This window comes from Triplophysa rosa, linkage group LG17, assembly GCF_024868665.1.
Source record: "Triplophysa rosa linkage group LG17, Trosa_1v2, whole genome shotgun sequence".
In the NCBI taxonomy this organism is placed as follows: domain Eukaryota; kingdom Metazoa; phylum Chordata; class Actinopteri; order Cypriniformes; family Nemacheilidae; genus Triplophysa; species Triplophysa rosa.
In genome coordinates this window covers 14,489,607-14,507,481 of record NC_079906.1, presented here as the reverse complement: position 1 = coordinate 14,507,481, position 17,875 = coordinate 14,489,607, and the positions used below count along the sequence as shown (strand labels likewise).

The window sequence follows — 17,875 nt, the reverse complement described above, 5'->3', positions numbered from 1 at the left end:
CAAGCAGAATCTTCGGATGGCTCTGTAGATTTGTGCTGACTCATTTGGCCCTCCTGCAGTGCAGAGCATCAGCCATATGTTTAAAGTAGATTAAGATCAGAGGTCAAGCTAAGTGGGCCAACCAAAAGTGTTTATGTTTAACCACACTGTGAAAGAGCTTAGAAACATAAGGGCATAACAAGAATGACACCAAAATAAATATTGCATGCTGAATCATTTGGTGAATTCAAAAGAGTTTTTCTCATCCGCTTTTCAAATACAGCTGTCTCAGCCTATAGATGATCATGCATAACCTTTTTAGATATATTAGTTTATGTTTTTATGAATATTGTTTTTGAAGTATTAGCATTAAAACAGTTCTTCATTTAAGTAGCAACAAATCTATTCAAATTTTATGCTTGTTCAAGAAAAGCACAGCTTATAAATAAACATTATTAACAGTCAAAAATGCAACAAAAGTAAACTTTTATTGTCATGTTGGAAAAAAATCTGTTGATTTACAGATCAAGATTTCTGAATCTGAAAGCTGACTCACATTTTCTTTTCAGTTTTCCTTTTTCCCACCTTCATTCATCATGCATTCACAATGAAACAACTCCTGAGTTGCTCAACTAAAATGTAATCCCATGTATATTTGATGGATATATGCTGTCTATTGCGCTTGTAATAGCTGTATGAGTAACTGTGGCTTGTCATCTCTCTGTTAGAAGATAAATTCATTTATAGAGTTATGAGCTGAGACGATGAAATCATGTTGTCATTTGGGTTCATAAATCATATACTTTAATTTGCCAATTATTTGAGATTAAATGGGAAGTTGTGATGCGGTCAGACACAATAAGTAGTCTAAAAAGGGAAATAATACTTGGAACTAAATGTGTTCTATGATAACAGTTCCATAAGAATGATCAGTTTTTCATTAAAATGCTCCAAACTTCACAAATTGCGACGTCATATTCACACTTAGCAACTGTTTGGAGCAACAATTTTCTTGGTTATGACCAATGAAGATTTTGATCCATAGCAAACTCCTAATCCATGTTAAACTAAAAGTTACATTTTTAGTTGATCAACTGCAGGTGTGTTTCCTATCAAGCCTTTTACCTTTGCTTGCTCTTAATGAGCAGTTTCACCCACACACTCATACGCCGCATAAACACTCACACACACATGCGTGGAAAAAGATGAGGATCAAGGGTAGTAACCCCGCCCTTCACTCACCCCCATTTGAAGTTAGTGCGTTGTCCATATAATACACATGAAATTACATAGAGGTTCACAGTTATTTTACAAAAGATAAGATGCCTGAAGCAACTAAAAATGTTCTACCAGGCATTTTTGCTTATTACAAAATCACATCCTTTTCACCCAACCCCAACACTAATCCAAGCAATTTCCTATTCACAGGTGAATACACAATAACCCAAACCTTCATTCATATACTGCCCCCATCCCGACGACGAAGAAGAAAAAAGTCTTGAAGAAATCCTTAAGAATCCTAGAAGTTCCTTTTACTTCCATGGAAAATCAATTTAATTTAGTCTTTCTGTGTTCTGTGTTTTTTTCTTCTGTTAAATTCAAGTCTCTTTAGAGAACTGAGCAGAATTGTATTTACTCCAGCGTGCCCACAATTTGCAAATCATCTGTAATGCAGCCACAACTCGTAGGCATGTTAAGGGGAGCGAGACGTCTCCTCCGATAATCCATAAATACACAGTGTTGTGTTTTCCCCAGCATGTTTTTTTTATGATTTATTAGTGTCTATAGAAGCATACAGCTTTCAAATCATTCTTGCATTGGTAAGATTAAACCTTGGTAATGGAGTAAGGCATAAAATGCAGACAACAGAAAGAATTATTCCTCTTTTTCTGTTTATCATAGATGTTGTTATTAATTTCAGCTGTTACACTTTGTTCTTGAAATGAAGGGTTTGGGAAAAAGTCTGATCATTCCAACCAATCCCATGCCTACCCTTCAGAGCGATGAAGCTATGTGTTTTCCCCCGTTTAACATTCACAGAAACATTACAATCTCTATGTCCTTTCTGCATTAATTCAGCATTCTGATTCAAGTTACAATATGCAAGAGAAATCATGTCACCGATCAAGTTGTGTGCAGAATATTAGGGAAATGTATTTGACACAGCAACCCATTTCAGAATTTAACTCCTAATGATACTTAAAAAAAATCTAAACATTCCTCTAACATCTTACTTTTTCTAATCTCAAACGCGTTCATAATTTTTAATTGCAAGAATTCCGAATTTCGAAAGGTCAACAAGAGGTCAAATTATACACGCATTATGTCAATCCAGCGCAAACATTTCATCTTGTATAAGTCTGTAATACACTTTAAATACAAAGAAATACATCTACTGCAACCTGCATGTCAATGGCATAAAAATCAATAAAAGTGGAATTGATTACTTTCTAGGATACACATATAAATCATCACATAATAAAAATGTTTCAATTTTGTTTCGATCCAATATGCTAGCAAACTTTCATTCAAGTAATTTAAGAAGCAAAAGACTAAAGTAACTTCTCCTCTACAACATTTCTGTGCAATCATTTGGAAGGATAAATAATCGTCTTATTTAACCAAATTACATCACTAACTGATCAGTATATTTACTCTTTCCTGAACACTCAACATCTAGTCAACTTTGTCTTTGTGTTAAGAGCCCACCTACAGTAAAATCCCTTTCATGGGTTTGAATACCAGGAATTTATTAGGGAAAGTTATTTTGTTCAAGGCTATGAAATGTTTTTCATCAAAAATCAACAAGTAAACAGAGTTTCGAAAGAGAGACAATAAATAAATCAACAATAAATTACAGCAAAATCTCTCAGGGAAAAAAAGCACCTACAAACCTGAACAGGCATTTATACCCATAGATTTATATTATCAGTCAGCTCTCTGTGTCTCTATAATACCTTTGAATTAACTTGGAGATGAAATACACTTTTATTCTCAATGTTTCTCTGTTGCTTTTTTACACAAAATGTTTATCATAATTCCTGTCTGATGGGGCCACAGAAAATATTCAGCCCGACCAATTAGCATAAATGATAGGAATTTGTCTTTTTTTTTCAACCTCCATCCTCTATTCCTAGTGGCTATGCCTAGTGAGTTGTCTCTTGGCACGCATTCTTAAACATAGTTTAATCTCAAGTTTGTTTACCCTTAATAAGGTACATTGAATACATGCACATTGAATGTTTCTGAATCATTACTTCAAATAATACAAATTACGCTGCCAAGAGTGCAGCTGTTCACAAGTCATGAATAATACCTTTGCAAATCTTTGTTTTTGTGGCACGATTGCCAAATGGTAATGTTTTTTTAGCTCAATCATAAGATACCATTTGATTTAGCCTTTACATTCCCCATAAAATATACCGGTTTGGTTTATTTCAGAACTGCTAGATTTGTCATGGTTCTTAACCCCTTTAATGCACCCCAGTGAAGAACGTATGTTTCTTCAAACCTATTTTGAGTTGATTTAGCGTAACACATATTTGTGTAGAGCCCATTTTCCCCTTAAAATCACTAAGGTGACAGCAGATGCTTATTTCATGACATACACTCCTTTAAAGCATCTTAAACTGTATCAAAGGCCACAACAGCTCTTCAAGTTCCTCCTGTTCCCTCCCCCTTGTTGTCCTCTTGCCAGTCATCCAGAAGAGAAAGGATGGAAAAGAAAATGACAATATGAATGAACACTCATCTTCACATAACACAGTAAGGCTCACGGGGCAGTTGAGGTGGAGTTCTACAACAAGGAGGCAGGTGGGCCAGCAGACCCTTCTTCAGGTCTTTGTTGAGGAAAAAGCAGATGATGGGGTTCACGCCGGCCTGGGCGAAACTCATCCACACAGTGGTGGACAGATACCGGTGTGGGATGGTACACGCCTTAACAAAGACTCGCCAGTAACAGGCCACGATGTACGGGGACCAGAGCACCAGAAAAAACAAGGTGATGACATAGAACATCCTGCCAAGCTGCTTCTCGGCCTTAAACTCCTCCATGCCTAGCAGGCGTCTGTTCTGGTTGTGCAAGTTCTGCCTGATGCCCAATAAAGTGGGAGGCATTGGACCGCGGCCGAACCCTGCTATCCAGTTTGCGGCTGCCTGGCCCGTGGCTCCGGGCCCGTGAAAGGTCCAGTTTTGGCTGATGGCTGGAACCATCTGGACTGGCTTCATCTTTCGGTGCTTGTATTCGAACAGCAGGAGCTTCATGTAGACCACGTGAGTGGCCAGGATTAGCACGGCCAGCATCAACATGAACCCTAACGTATCATTGGCCTTGAAGTAGCGATGTTCAAAGATGCATTGGTCCTCCTCACGGATAAACTTGTAGGTGCCTACGTCAAAAACGGGCGGGAAGGCCATGGCCACTGACAATGTCCAGACCATACAAACGACTGCGACACAGGTCCAAAAGGTCATTCGCTTAGAGTAGAAGCGATGGTGGGCGATGGCCATGTAACGCGTGACGCTAATGCAGAACAGCATGAAGGCAGCATGGAAGCAAAAAAGTACAGCCATGAAGGCCACCACCTTGCAGCTGAGCACGCTATAAGTCCAGGCTGAGCCGTTTTTGATTGACACCAGTACGAAGGGGAAACAGACCGCTGAGCGAATGGTGTCAGCAAGGCAGAGGTCCAGAAGAAAATAGTAAGGTGCCTTGTGAAGGGCTCGGTCCCTTAACACCAGCAGAGACACCACTAAGTTCCCCACCAGGCTGACACAGATGATCAATCCCAAAAGGACAAGTTTAACATAGGTGGAAACAGCCGAGGAAGGTGATCCACCCATCATGCCACCGGTAGTAGACACTACGGATGCCAATGGGTTCCCAGGCCCATCACTGCTTGCGTTTCCGTTGGCCATCCCTTTTGCTGCTCTGATCGCACGACTCCTCCTTCTCCTCCGAAACCAACTTTACCCTCGCTTCCTCCACTCCCACCTCCACCTCCGCCTCCTCCGACTGAGCTGTCGTCCGTCCTCGTGGTTGCCTGTCGTCGTTGTCTCAGATGGAATGAGAGACGCTTGATTTGCATTGCCCCATTTTGCACGGTACTCTTTGGAACTCCCCTTCAAAGTTGCCTCCTCAATTGGCCTTTACTCCTATGAATAAAGAACAGAGCGTTTGTTACCGTTTTTCTCTCACGAAAGATTGCTGATTCTAACAGGCTACAAACACAACTGACATTTGGGAAATGTATGTTTGCAAATGCCTGGGAGGAAGATATTTAGGTCAGGTAGAGTAAAGTAGCTGGATATAAAGTGATATATTGATGTTTGATAAAAGGGCTTATTCTTAAAACCACTACAGCTTCCTTTTAACAGCGCTGCGTTCCTTTTCACAAATAAAAAACATGTAAAACTCTTGAAGCATTGAGGAGAACGTTTTCTGTTTATGTGAAAAAACACTTTATGCAGCAAGCAGCATAACTCCTGGTCCTGAATGAAAATGCATTTCCGTTACTATAAACAAGTTTTTACAGAAACTTTTTTTTAGCTTTATCGTCTAGCAGAGGTGCACTAACTCTAAATCTAAATCAAATACTTCGCAGACATGTCAACAAACCCAAAAACACAATATTTGACAATCAATTGACAATTGACCCTTCACTAAGCCACGCCCAAAAACCGCCACAGGCCAATCGTGGTTTAGCAACCGTAACTATATGTATATTCTACTATATACTACCCTGTACAATGTCTCTTATATGTTATTATCCCCCATTTTCTGTAAAATAGTCTTCATTTTATATATATGCATATTTTAGAATCTTTTAGACTGTAATTATATTGTATTGTCATTGTGTTGAATGCCTGTACTAGAAGCTTCCAACACCAAAGAAGATTACTTTTGTGTGCAAGCACACTTGGCAATAAAGCTCTTCTGATTCTGAAACTAGGCGCGGGAGGTCTGTCAAGCTTTCGAGCGAGGGAAACATGCCGAAGCGTTGTGCGTATGGATTGTGTAAAGCTGATAGCCAGTATCCTAAAAGTTTGGACGGGTGGTGGAATTATTTCCCTTCCCGAAACCTAAAACCCAAGGGGAGGAAATGTCGGACGTGGATCAAGCCGTGTGGAAGGCCTCATTCACAACTAAATGTGGGACATTCTAAAACCCCTTACAGAAAAGACACATGTTTTTCGCATGTGATCACATGTATACAACATGTGTTTAACATGTGCAAAAAACACGTGTGATCACATGTGAAATGTGTGTTTTTGGAATATTTTGGTGTGAATTCCATGTGAATTCCCACGTGAAACCCATGGGATAACATGTAAAAACCCATGGGATGACATGTGCAACATGTGGTGACGTGAAGAACATGTGATCACATGTGGAGACATGTGGCATATGTTATCCCATGGGTTTCACGTGGGAATTCACATGGAATTCACACCAAAATGTTCCAAAAACACACATTTCACATGTGATCACACGTGTTTTTTGCACATGTGAATTTCGTGTGTCTTTTCTGTAACGTGAAAAACGCTTAACGTATCTTAACGTACCTAAACAGCGATCAAAGAAAACCAAATTTCTGTCAAACCTTCCTTGTATTAAACCAGGGCATTCTCATGAATTGCGTATAAATAACACGCGCGTTGCATTATCGTGAAATACGTACGCCAAAGTTCGATTTTGCGTGCATAAATACGCCTATTTTTGCGTGCATATGATACGCCAATTTAGCGCGCGTGCATATTAACCGGCAATTTGTCTTATTAACCTGTCCCCTAACTCAAACCCTAAACCTAATGTTAGCGTGCGTGCATATTATAACCTCTACCCTAACCCAAACCCTAAACCTAACAGTATTATTTTAATTATTTCAGCGTTTCCTCTTCATGTACGTTTCAAAATGGCTGCTCTCCAGCGAGGTGCACGCATACATTGGCGTATTTATGCACGCAAAATCGAACTTTGGCGTACGTATTTCACGATAATGCAACAGCGTGTTATTTATACGCAAATCGATGTGAACGGGTTGATTAAACACTTGCTGCTGTCAAAAGAACGAGCTCTTGTTCCGCGGATAAAGTGAATAATATCACGTTAAGCGTTTTCTCCCCCATAGAAGTCCATAAGGAAACAGCTCGTGGCGTAACGTACCTAAACAGTGATCAAGGAAAACCAAATTTATGTCAAACCTTCCTTGTACTAAACACTTGCTGCTGTCAAAAGAACGAGCTCTTGGTCCGCGGATAAACTGCAACGCCAGTTAGCCTACTGACGCAATAGCCACGCGAGCATACGTGCCACAAGAACGCATTGTATCATCTCATTTATATTTCTGTCCCTTTTTATCAGAGCTTTTAGAAACATTTGTGCTGTTTTGTTCTAGTTTGCTCCACAGGCTATTCAGCTCGATGTAACAACACTGAAGCCAGGAGTTAGCAACTTTATTGCCTTTCAGCCTCATTTCTTAATATTGGTTTCAGACAGGGCATACAGAGGCCCCTACTGCACTTTTTAACACAATGCACGGTGGCGTTTGAAGTATTAATTACAACTAAAATGACAGAAATTTGTCTAAGCCACGTTAAGATGTTTTCTCTTATAATGGACTTCTATGAGAACGCTTAACGTGATATTCACTTTATCCGCGGACCAAGAACTCGTTCTTTTGACAGCAGCAAGTGTTTATGAGAAGTAAAATTGGTTTTCCTTTATCGCTGTTTAGGTACGTTAAGCGTTTTTCACGTTAAGCGTTTTAGAATGTCCCACTAAAGGTCGACAGGATTAACAAAAACACCTATGTTTGCTCCAAGGTAAGAGCACGCTAATGTTAGCTAAGTCAGCACATCATTGCTTGGAAATAATGACGGTTCTTTGTTCATAATGCATATATTTGAACGTAAAATAAGATGATTAAAGGCAAGACGGAAATTTGTTTGTGTTGCTGATGATGTATAGCTCAGCTCAGCATCTCTGGCTCTTGCCAGGTCCAAGGCGTAGATTAGACCCACGACATGTGAGCAGTAGCCTGGCGCGCTACTAAAATATAAGCAAGAGAATGTTATCATTCATAGGCTTTAGCTTCAATTTTGATTGAATTATTTTCTAATCGGTTGCATATTATGTCGTGGATATATCCCTCGAATGCACACTGCAGTCCCTTTTGTCTTGCTCTCTCAGATATTTCACATGTTCGCCAAAAATTACTAATTATCTCCTTGGGAATGTCTGACACCGGTGCATACACACTGTAATACACTTGCCAGGCGTGAAAGCTTGACAGGCGTAGCAACAGTAACTAAGGAGGGCGGGGCTTAGCGAAGGGTCAATTGACAATCATATTTAATTTGCTACAAACCTGGTCCATTTTTTCATAGAGACTGGTGATATTTTCAGGTAATAGTTATATTTTATGTGTGGTATTAAAAATTGTTACATTACCTTTAGTAATAATAATTGTTTTACATTTATGTGTGGATCATGTTGGATGCTCCCTCATTTTTAAGTCATTGTGTCTGCTAAATAAATCAATGTAAATGTATTTGCAAAAATTGACATTTTAGACATTTCTATAATTCCATTATTAAAATGATTATTATTAAAATTATTAAATCGTTCAAGCTACACAAAGCTTCAGCCAATAAACATGCCGTTAATGTTAGCCAATCAAAATACAGGGTTCAGGTAAAACAGTAAAGCAAGTTGTTGACAGTTTCGCTCACTTTCAGAATGACCAAGAAATCATTTAAAGCCAATCTCTGGACTTCTTTAAAAAGAACACACAAAAGGTAAGATATTGCCATGTCCTAGGCAAACTTTAAATGGTTTTTCGAATCGCTCTCGCGGTACTTCGATGTCATCCGCCTGTCGGATCTTGTGGCATCGCATCAAGTCGAACAAGCCTATTATTTCGTCCTCGCGAGCAGCTGAGCGCAAAAACAAATATACAGCGGCATCACTGCAGGCCGATACATACGCAAATGATTCTTATGAACAGGTTCTTTTAATTAATCGCTTAGAAGCATTTCAGTCTCTCGATTCCTTTCCCGAATAAGCTCTGAACTCTATCAAAGCGGTTACTAATTCGTCTGAACAGCACGTTGTTCATTTTTATTACAAGGTACATGTATTCTGGTAAACGTAAATTGTCAGACTTGTTTCAGAACACCCCATAGACATAGACACAAACATGTTTGATCCCACCACCACCTCTTGTAATTATAAATCGATAAATAGATTAAACAGCGTCTCAAATGTGATAAGCAGGGCTCCTGTAAGTATCTGATGTACCATGTTGAGGAACATCTTCAGTCTCCCCCAGCTGTTGCCACCATGTGCTAGATGGTATGCCAGCAACAAGTCTTTCATGGTAATTACCTCATTGTTGCTAGGCTACATTACATCATTTTTTATGCGTTAAGTATGGGCATGTGGACTGGGACGTGGGACATGAAAAGAAGCAGTGATCTTTTTTTATCTTTGTTAAGGGTGTGTACAGTAGTTGCCATGCAGACACTTCTCCCCTGGTGTGTCATCGCAAAGCCAACTAGCATCATCCAACTCTTTTACATGAACGAGCAGTGACCCATGAATTCAGGTGAATACCTGCACCGATGTAATATTGGCAGCACTTAAAGAGCCATTTGAGCTTTGGTACAGAAATACAGATATACAAAGAGGCCTTGGTTGATGACAGTCACTTGAGCAGTGAGCACCTTAGTCCAACAGGAGATGTGCCAACCAATTGTTTTAGAGCAAAAACACTGATTCACTTGTGTCACAGCAATTACAGCTGCTTGTTGCTAGGTTACAGGGTCCTTCAGCCTTGTACGGTGTATGTGTCTTTGTAAGCCTGAATTCAACACAGATTTGTCGAGGTGAGGTGGGAAGGAAAGTGTCACTCATGAGAAATAATCTGCCAGAAAGGAGATAAAAGTGAATGTTTTTGTCCTGGAGTTAGTCAAAAACTTCAGTGTTGTTTTACTGCAGCATACGCTTACTGTGACAATGTGTTGTATCCGCTAACAAGTTGTAAAGCTTTACATAAGTGTGTTTGGAATTACAAGTCTCTGATTTAGTTCTTTAATTCGCTTTTATGTCTTGCTATTCTTAAATTGTTTGCTCTAGTAGCAACTGTTGATGTTTTTAAAGGATCTGCAGAGATAAATGATTAAAACAGAGAAACATAAGGTTTGCGTAAAAATAAGACAATGATGACAAGTTGGGGAAAGTATAAATAATTATTCCCAAATCATCTGGTTATAGGACAGTCTAAATAAGGTATATTTCCAAAATGTTGACCACGGAAATTAAACATCCATTGGTTTTGATGATCGTGTTGTAAAATACCTCAACTGCATATGCGTGTAGCCTACTTTAAAATTAACAAAAAAATAATAAAACTGGCTGAACAACTGTTTTTTTAATGACCTGATTTTGGAATAGGGGGATTATTACCATTTTTGTACTCCACAGACAAAACTTTTCAATATGTAGATTTCGTTCATTTGCATGCAGATTTCCTTTTAACTTTCCCACAGTAAATATTCATACTTTGCTCTGTAAAATAAAGTGCTAGACAGTTATGTGGCTTTTTTGGATGTTTCACAACCGCTACTGTCTTTTGTATCAACCTACTTAAGTGAAAGTTCACCTCATTTTAGCAATTCAGCAACATATTCAAAAGAGGGTGGTTAAAAGGTTTCAGTTTTTCAATGAAACAATTTACATTCATCCACCAAACACTTCTATTTGGTAAGTAATGATCTACCTCAGATTTTAAGGTTTAGAATATCATCTATTACATACATACTGGCCCTTTCAGCTCACCTACAATTTAATGACATTATATATTACAGTTATGCTTTGGGATTCTTCTATTAATTATTATGATTCTGTAATATACGTCTCCCAAGGGCTCTTATAAATTGAATATCTCACATTAATAGATAGAAGGCCTTCGATATCGCAGGGAGGAGTCAGATGTAAAGGGAGTTGGTTGGAGGTGGAAGGCTGGATAGCAACAGCAGTGAATATCGCTACCGTATTCTCGATGGGAGGAGGCGACGCGGAATTCACCAACCAAACGAGCCTGAATCATTTCGACTCTCCCACACCTTTCGTTCTGATACGATAAAAAGAACAATGTGATCCCATCGATCGTGGCTAGCTTTTATAAAATGCTTTCTCCGTCTCTAAATACGTGTTGGGCTAACGGGGAACGCTGAGGTGCCCCGATGATGCGCCATGCTTATATACTTTAATCGTTTGGTCAAGTGGAGCTTTTTAACTGCGCGTGCGTGGTCCGGTTTGCGGTTGATGTTTCTTCCTTTAAGCACACGAAAGAATATAATTGATTGCTTAGATCTAACGACGTGACGAGCCCAACCACTGCTGATGCACCTTATAGGCAAAAGTCCAAATGACCTGTACGCTAGCAGAGCGCATACGACGGTACCAGACAGCTGTGTTCCGTTACGTAGTTTATTTGGGTGCGATTTATATCTTAAATTTTACCAGATGTAAACTACTGACGTTATTGTTTATAATATTGTTTTTATTTGTTTCCTTGTTCCCTCGGATTGATCTCGGGTAGCCTATGTGAATGCGCGCGCGCGCGTGTGTGTGCGTGCGTGCTTGAACGCGCGCGTTTGCATGAGGGACAATAAAATAACAAGTGCATAAAACAGGGCTGCATTACACTTCAGTACATGGGATGCGTCATGCCGAGAGACATGAATGCTTTGTTTTTTTTTCTTTCAAAAATGCTCGATTTGACATTAGCACATGCCTTAATTTAAGCAAATTATTTTTTACCAAGATAAACATTAAGGCATAGGAGTGTCATAAATGTGACAAAGCTCTTACCTATAGTTCTCGGTCTTCCTCCAGACAATGAATCTCGTGTCGATGGTAGGCCTTAATGGGAGCTTGTTGCAATTATAAAAAATAAATAATAAAAACAAAATATAAACACAGACAAAAATATGTGGTAATGTTTTTTAAACCGACGTAACCGGTCAAAGCAATCGTTCAAGAATCCAAATTGTAATCCAATATGAATCTCGACGTCCTTTACAAACAACAGAATGAAAAAACAATGAATTAATTAATACAAGGAATGGTCACGTCTAGAAAAAAGAAACAAGACCTGTTTCAATGTCTTTTGTCGCAAGGTTTAAACCTTATTATGCAAGAGCTGGTATATTACATAAATACAGGTTTTAAAAAACAAAAAATATCGTTTCCTCTTTTTTCGTGTGCATGTCATGTCTTCGGGTTTTCCATAAAGCTAGGCCAAGCCTTAGCAGTGTATTCCCATCACACTGTGACGAAATCAAATGCAGTTCAACAGCAGAATTACTATTCTCTATTTTATGTTGTTTCGTTGTATTGTTTAATCCTGAGGCGCAGCGTCAATATCATTATCTTGTGCACAAATGTATATTTGTAAATAACGATTGGCATCCGCTACTGGACTACACGACAAGACGCTTCTTCCCTGTCTTCATTTTCTTGCTGAAATCTCGACTGAAGCCAAAGACATTTTCTCCCACGCCACATCGATACACATCTTATCTTCGACGATAATAAATCCGATTTCTCGGGCATCATCGCTTGGTATATCCATTGGCATCAACCTCGTCCTCTCACACTGTAGTCATTCTATGCGTAGACATGTACACAGTACATGCAAGCGTCCTATATATTTAAAATGCATAAGCCCGGTACGGTCTGTGATGCAAGGCGCAAAAAGAGATGGATCACACATGGCAGTCAACCCGATTCCTTGCTCGGGAATTCGCCATGACCGTCAGTATCCCGGTGCCATCGCTGAATTAAGAATGCTAACGAAAAATGAACAAAATGAAATGGGTTCCTCCGCGGTGGTGAATTGGAAATAGCGGCGCCCGTCTCTGCGCTCTGCCTCGGTTATCCCTGGATCGGGTCATTCCGGAAACGTCTCGGGATTTTTCGGAAGTCTTATTGATGCCGTTCTACCCATCAAAGTAATGTGCGTCGCACTCAAGTATATGAACGAAATTACACAAGACAACAACAAACATTTATATGGCTCGTGCTTGGGAAATGTAAATGATATAACATAATCATAGATATAATATATAACTATTCATGGTTAAACGTGAAGACTGGCTAATTTAACTTTAGTTGCAGATATGCTTTGGGCTCTGTGGCACTTTTTTGTTTTATTGAAGCGAGGCATGTTGCAAGCCAGGTCACTCAGTAGGCCCATGGTTTGTAGACGTTTAATCTATCTGTAACTTGCTGGTAAAAAGATGTTTTGTCTCTGCGTGGCACAGCGATCCGCTGTGTGCCCTCATGCCTGGCCAAACAGCTGGCCGAACCGCTGGAAGTCACAGGAACAGATGGCCTTACCGACAAAGGGGAAATCAGACCAAACAGAGGACACGCAATCAGTCAAACGAACGAAAAGTTCCAAATCTGCCATCCGGATCTTTTTCATCAATACGTTAAAATTTGTTATAATTTATAAGCAGCACAAGATCGGTACTGTGTAGATTAAATATTGACATGTGTTCCATTTCCGATATTGCACTATAGCTTCTGAACATAAAAGGTCTAAATTTAATCTTAAACTACTTATCAGTTGGTGTAGTGTAATGACTGTTTATTTTTAATAGTTAATTGTATATTATTGCCGTGGTTTGAACTAAACAAAACACTTTATATTATGACCTCAAATTGGCAGATACCTTTGCAAAAGTAAAGGTAATGTGTGTACAGCTGCGCCCTCTACTGGACAGAATGAAACGGGTTCAACTGCCTTTCCACACTATTTATTTTAGTATATTAATGAAATAGTTTTAGTATAGCATTAAAACATTTTATATATGTTAAGATATATATTTTAACTAAATGGCTAAATGGATACAATTATTTTTAAGTGTATTTTTAATGATTATATTGTTGTAAAAAATGACTTAATTTGTTACCACAAATAATACCATCGATATTTTGAAAAGCAATATTTTATTTCAACAACAATTTCGTTACAGTATTGACATTTTGTCACGTGATGTATTTCTGAATTTCACTCTTTTGATAATACCACACAGATATACATTCTTAAAAATAAATGTGCTTTACGATGCCATAGAAGAACCTTATTTGTCTAAATGGTTCCATAAAGAACCTTTAACATCCGAAGAACCTTTCTGTTTCACAAAAGGTACTCTATGGCAAAAAGGTTCTTCAGATTATTTAAATTAAACCCTTGACTGAATGGTTCTTTGTGGAACTAAAAATGGTTCTTCTATGGCATCGCTGTGAAGAACCTTTTTAGCACCGTTATGTTTTTTGAGATATGGATTACCCTTTCTTCTTAGTTGAATTTCTTTAGCTTGATGTATGTCTAAATGGCCAGTGCAGGGATAGTGGAGTTTGTTTGAGTGAGCTTTATAGTCTACAGGCTGTTTCAGCGACAACAACATGTGGCCCAAACATAACTTCTGGTAGACCTCCACAAAGACACAATAACTGCTGAGTAGTTTTAATTTAATTTAATACAATTGATATACAATGAAATATTGTATATTGTATTGTAAAATATGAACATAATTTTTTTTATATTACTAGCTACTAGCCAGAACGATAACAAACAGCTTGCAGTTGCAGCTTGCTTTTAATAAAGTGCACCGTCAAAAGTCAATTCTGCACGGCCTTCCATCAGTCACTACTTTACAGGGTACTACCATATGTCACTCAGTATCAATATCTTGGAATTTGAATTGACAACTCTTTCTTTTACTCCCCATGTTCAACAGTTGGTGAAAAGGCTGAAAGTGATGTTGGGTTTTTATTCTAGAATTAAGTCATGTCTTTCTTTTGAGTCAAAATTTTTATGTCTGTACCGGACTATGGTGATTGTGATATACACTCACCTAAAGGATTATTAGGAACACCATACTAATACGGTGTTTGACCCCCTTTCGCCTTCAGAACTGCCTTAATTCTACGTGGCATTGATTCAACAAGGTGCTGAAAGCATTCTTTAGAAATGTTGGCCCATATTGATAGGATAGCATCTTGCAGTTGATGGAGATTTGTGGGATGCACATCCAGGGCACGAAGCTCCCGTTCCACCACATCCCAAAGATGTTCTATCGGGTTGAGATCTGGTGACTGTGGGGGCCATTCTAGTACAGTGAACTCATTGTCATGTTCAAGAAACCAATTTGAAATGATTCGAGCTTTGTGACATGGTGCATTATCCTGCTGGAAGTAGCCATTAGAGGATGGGTACATGGTGGTCATAAAGGGATGGACATGGTCAGAAACAATGCTCAGGTAGGCCGTGGCATTTAAACGATGCCCAATTGGCACTAAGGGGCCTAAAGTGTGCCAAGAAAACATCCCCCACACCATTACACCACCACCACCAGCCTGCACAGTGGTAACAAGGCATGATGGATCCATGTTCTCATTCTGTTTACGCCAAATTCTGACTCTACCATTTGAATGTCTCAACAGAAATCGAGACTCATCAGACCAGGCAACATTTTTCCAGTCTTCAACTGTCCAATTTTGGTGAGCTCGTGCAAATTGTAGCCTCTTTTTCCTATTTGTAGTGGAGATGAGTGGTACCCGGTGGGGTCTTCTGCTGTTGTAGCCCATCTGCCTCAAGGTTGTGCGTGTTGTGGCTTCACAAATGCTTTGCTGCATACCTCGGTTGTAACGAGTGGTTATTTCAGTCAAAGTTGCTCTTCTATCAGCTTGAATCAGTCGGCCCATTCTCCTCTGACCTCTAGCATCAACAAGGCATTTTCGCCCACAGGACTGCCGCATACTGGATGTTTTTCCCTTTTCACACCATTCTTTGTAAACCCTAGAAATGGTTGTGCGTGAAAATCCCAGTAACTGAGCAGATTGTGAAATACTCAGACCGGCCCGTCTGGCACCAACAACCATGCCACGCTCAAAATTGCTTAAATCACCTTTCTTTCCCATTCTGACATTCAGTTTGGAGTTCAGGAGATTGTCTTGACCAGGACCACACCCCTAAATGCATTGAAGCAACTGCCATGTGATTGGTTGATTAGATAATTGCATTAATGAGAAATTGAACAGGTGTTCCTAATAATCCTTTAGGTGAGTGTACATGCATGCATCTTCTCCGTGTTTACATGCTTCGGACACTGTTTACCATGGTGTGCTGAGGTTTGTAACAAATTGTAGGGCCCTCACACATTTTTCTTTACAGTGAATTAGATATATCAAAATATATCTCATCCATCCTTACATCAATAACATCAGCCACCGTACGTGTATTACACATCAGAGCATAACTTTCTATGGACGATGAGAAATGACTTAATAAAGTGTATAAATAAAGTGGATGAATAAAGAAATGAATAAATACAGACATACATGCAGAAGCGATAAAGGTAATAAACATGTAATTTTGACGTGCAGCCATTCCAACTGAAATCTGCTCAGAGTAGGGTTCGAACCAGCGATCAGTCTAATTTTGCACGGGAGTCTGACGCCCTACAGGTGTCCTGTACACCATGACCTTTTTTTGATTATTTCTGTTGTTTCATTCATTTAATGATTAATTTGTTTGTTTATTGGTACATTTATTAATTTAAACTTAAGTCATTTTCAGGACATCAGTAAATCCACTGTATGCAGATGAAAGTGTGCCTCACTCTCAATTGCTTTCTGCCGCCATGTTGCTTTTTTTTGGTGCCGTTGCCATGGTGAATTAGTTTAACCTAGAGTTGGTTGAACCTCCTTATTGAAACGTGCCCCTGGTAAAATAAAGGTTATAATAATAATAAACAGACCGTAAGGAGCATCTAAAGAAACTGTCTATATGGTCCAAAAGGTCTATAACAAATGACCCAATTTCCCTAAGTGTTAACAGTCTGTCTTGCAGACTGTCTTACATTGGCCCACACAACACATCACTTGCAGATATATTGCCGATCACATATTAATTTAAAAATGTTCAACTTGTTATGCAATTTGCTTATTTATTTTAATATGAATCATCTTGAGATAAGTGAGAATTTGTCTCTCTACTCAGAAGGGCGGTTTGACACTGGTTCAGGTGAAAATGTTTATCTGTGCAGATTTGATGGCATGTTACCGTGTGACTGACGGACTTTTAGAGGAAATCAGAACGTGTGACATTTGCCAACCACAAAAATAAGAACTCGCATCAAGGAACGTCATCAAATGCTGTAGTGAGGACAGTCCCATTTATGCAAATATCAATGTGTTGTGATTATAGCGGCCCTGCTAGTTTTATGCTGCTGTTTACGTTATTTAAAGGATACATTTGTTTAGTTATTAGGGAATAGACAGTTAAAACAGCATTATTTTGCCTCAATCCAAATATATAGAACTACAACCTGTAAAGCGAGCGAGAGACGAGAGTCTCAAAAACTGCAGCTTTTTTTGATGATGTTGTTAAATGTCTCACATGTTAGGATTTAAGGTCATGGTTTCACTTATTTAGAGACCAATGTTTAATCTTGACCCAGTTTCAAAATCTTATAAACGGGTAAACAACAACATGTTACTTATATTTTGGAAAAGCTCTCTGGGTGACACTACTGTCACGTGAGAATATTAGGTCATGTTTTACGTTAAAATGTCTTCAGTAGAATCAGCCACTGACACCCACAAACAGAACTAATCAGCTGAATCTCAGTTGTAGAGAACACCTACTATAAGAAATACTGAGTCATGTACTACTTAAAACATATATTTGACTCACACACGTTTGTGTGAAGAAGATTAATATCTGTGTAACGAGAAACAAGATGCATGCTAAGAAAATTACATACCTAAAAAACAGCAGCTTTGCAGGTGAAGAATATAGTCACTTTAGAGGTT

At 38.9% G+C, this 17,875-nt stretch overlaps 1 protein-coding gene across 1 annotated transcript; it reads right to left on the bottom strand.

Annotated features, from left to right (window-relative positions):
• Positions 1–448: 448 nt before the first annotated feature.
• gpr173 (G protein-coupled receptor 173) lies at positions 449–13,040 on the bottom strand. Its single transcript, XM_057357421.1, has 2 exons — positions 11,858–13,040; positions 449–5,133 (listed from the first exon to the last, which is right to left on the bottom strand). The coding sequence occupies exon 2, from the start codon at positions 4,894–4,896 to the stop codon at positions 3,733–3,735; it is 1,164 nt and encodes a 387-aa protein (XP_057213404.1). The 5' UTR covers positions 4,897–5,133; positions 11,858–13,040; the 3' UTR covers positions 449–3,732.
• Between the last annotated feature and the right edge of the window lie 4,835 nt (positions 13,041–17,875).

Excerpts from the sequence above, each read along its gene's own strand:
- gpr173 (XM_057357421.1), bottom strand. The coding sequence starts at position 4,896 with ATGGCCAACGGAAACGCAAGCAGTGATGGGCCTGGGAACCCATTGGCA.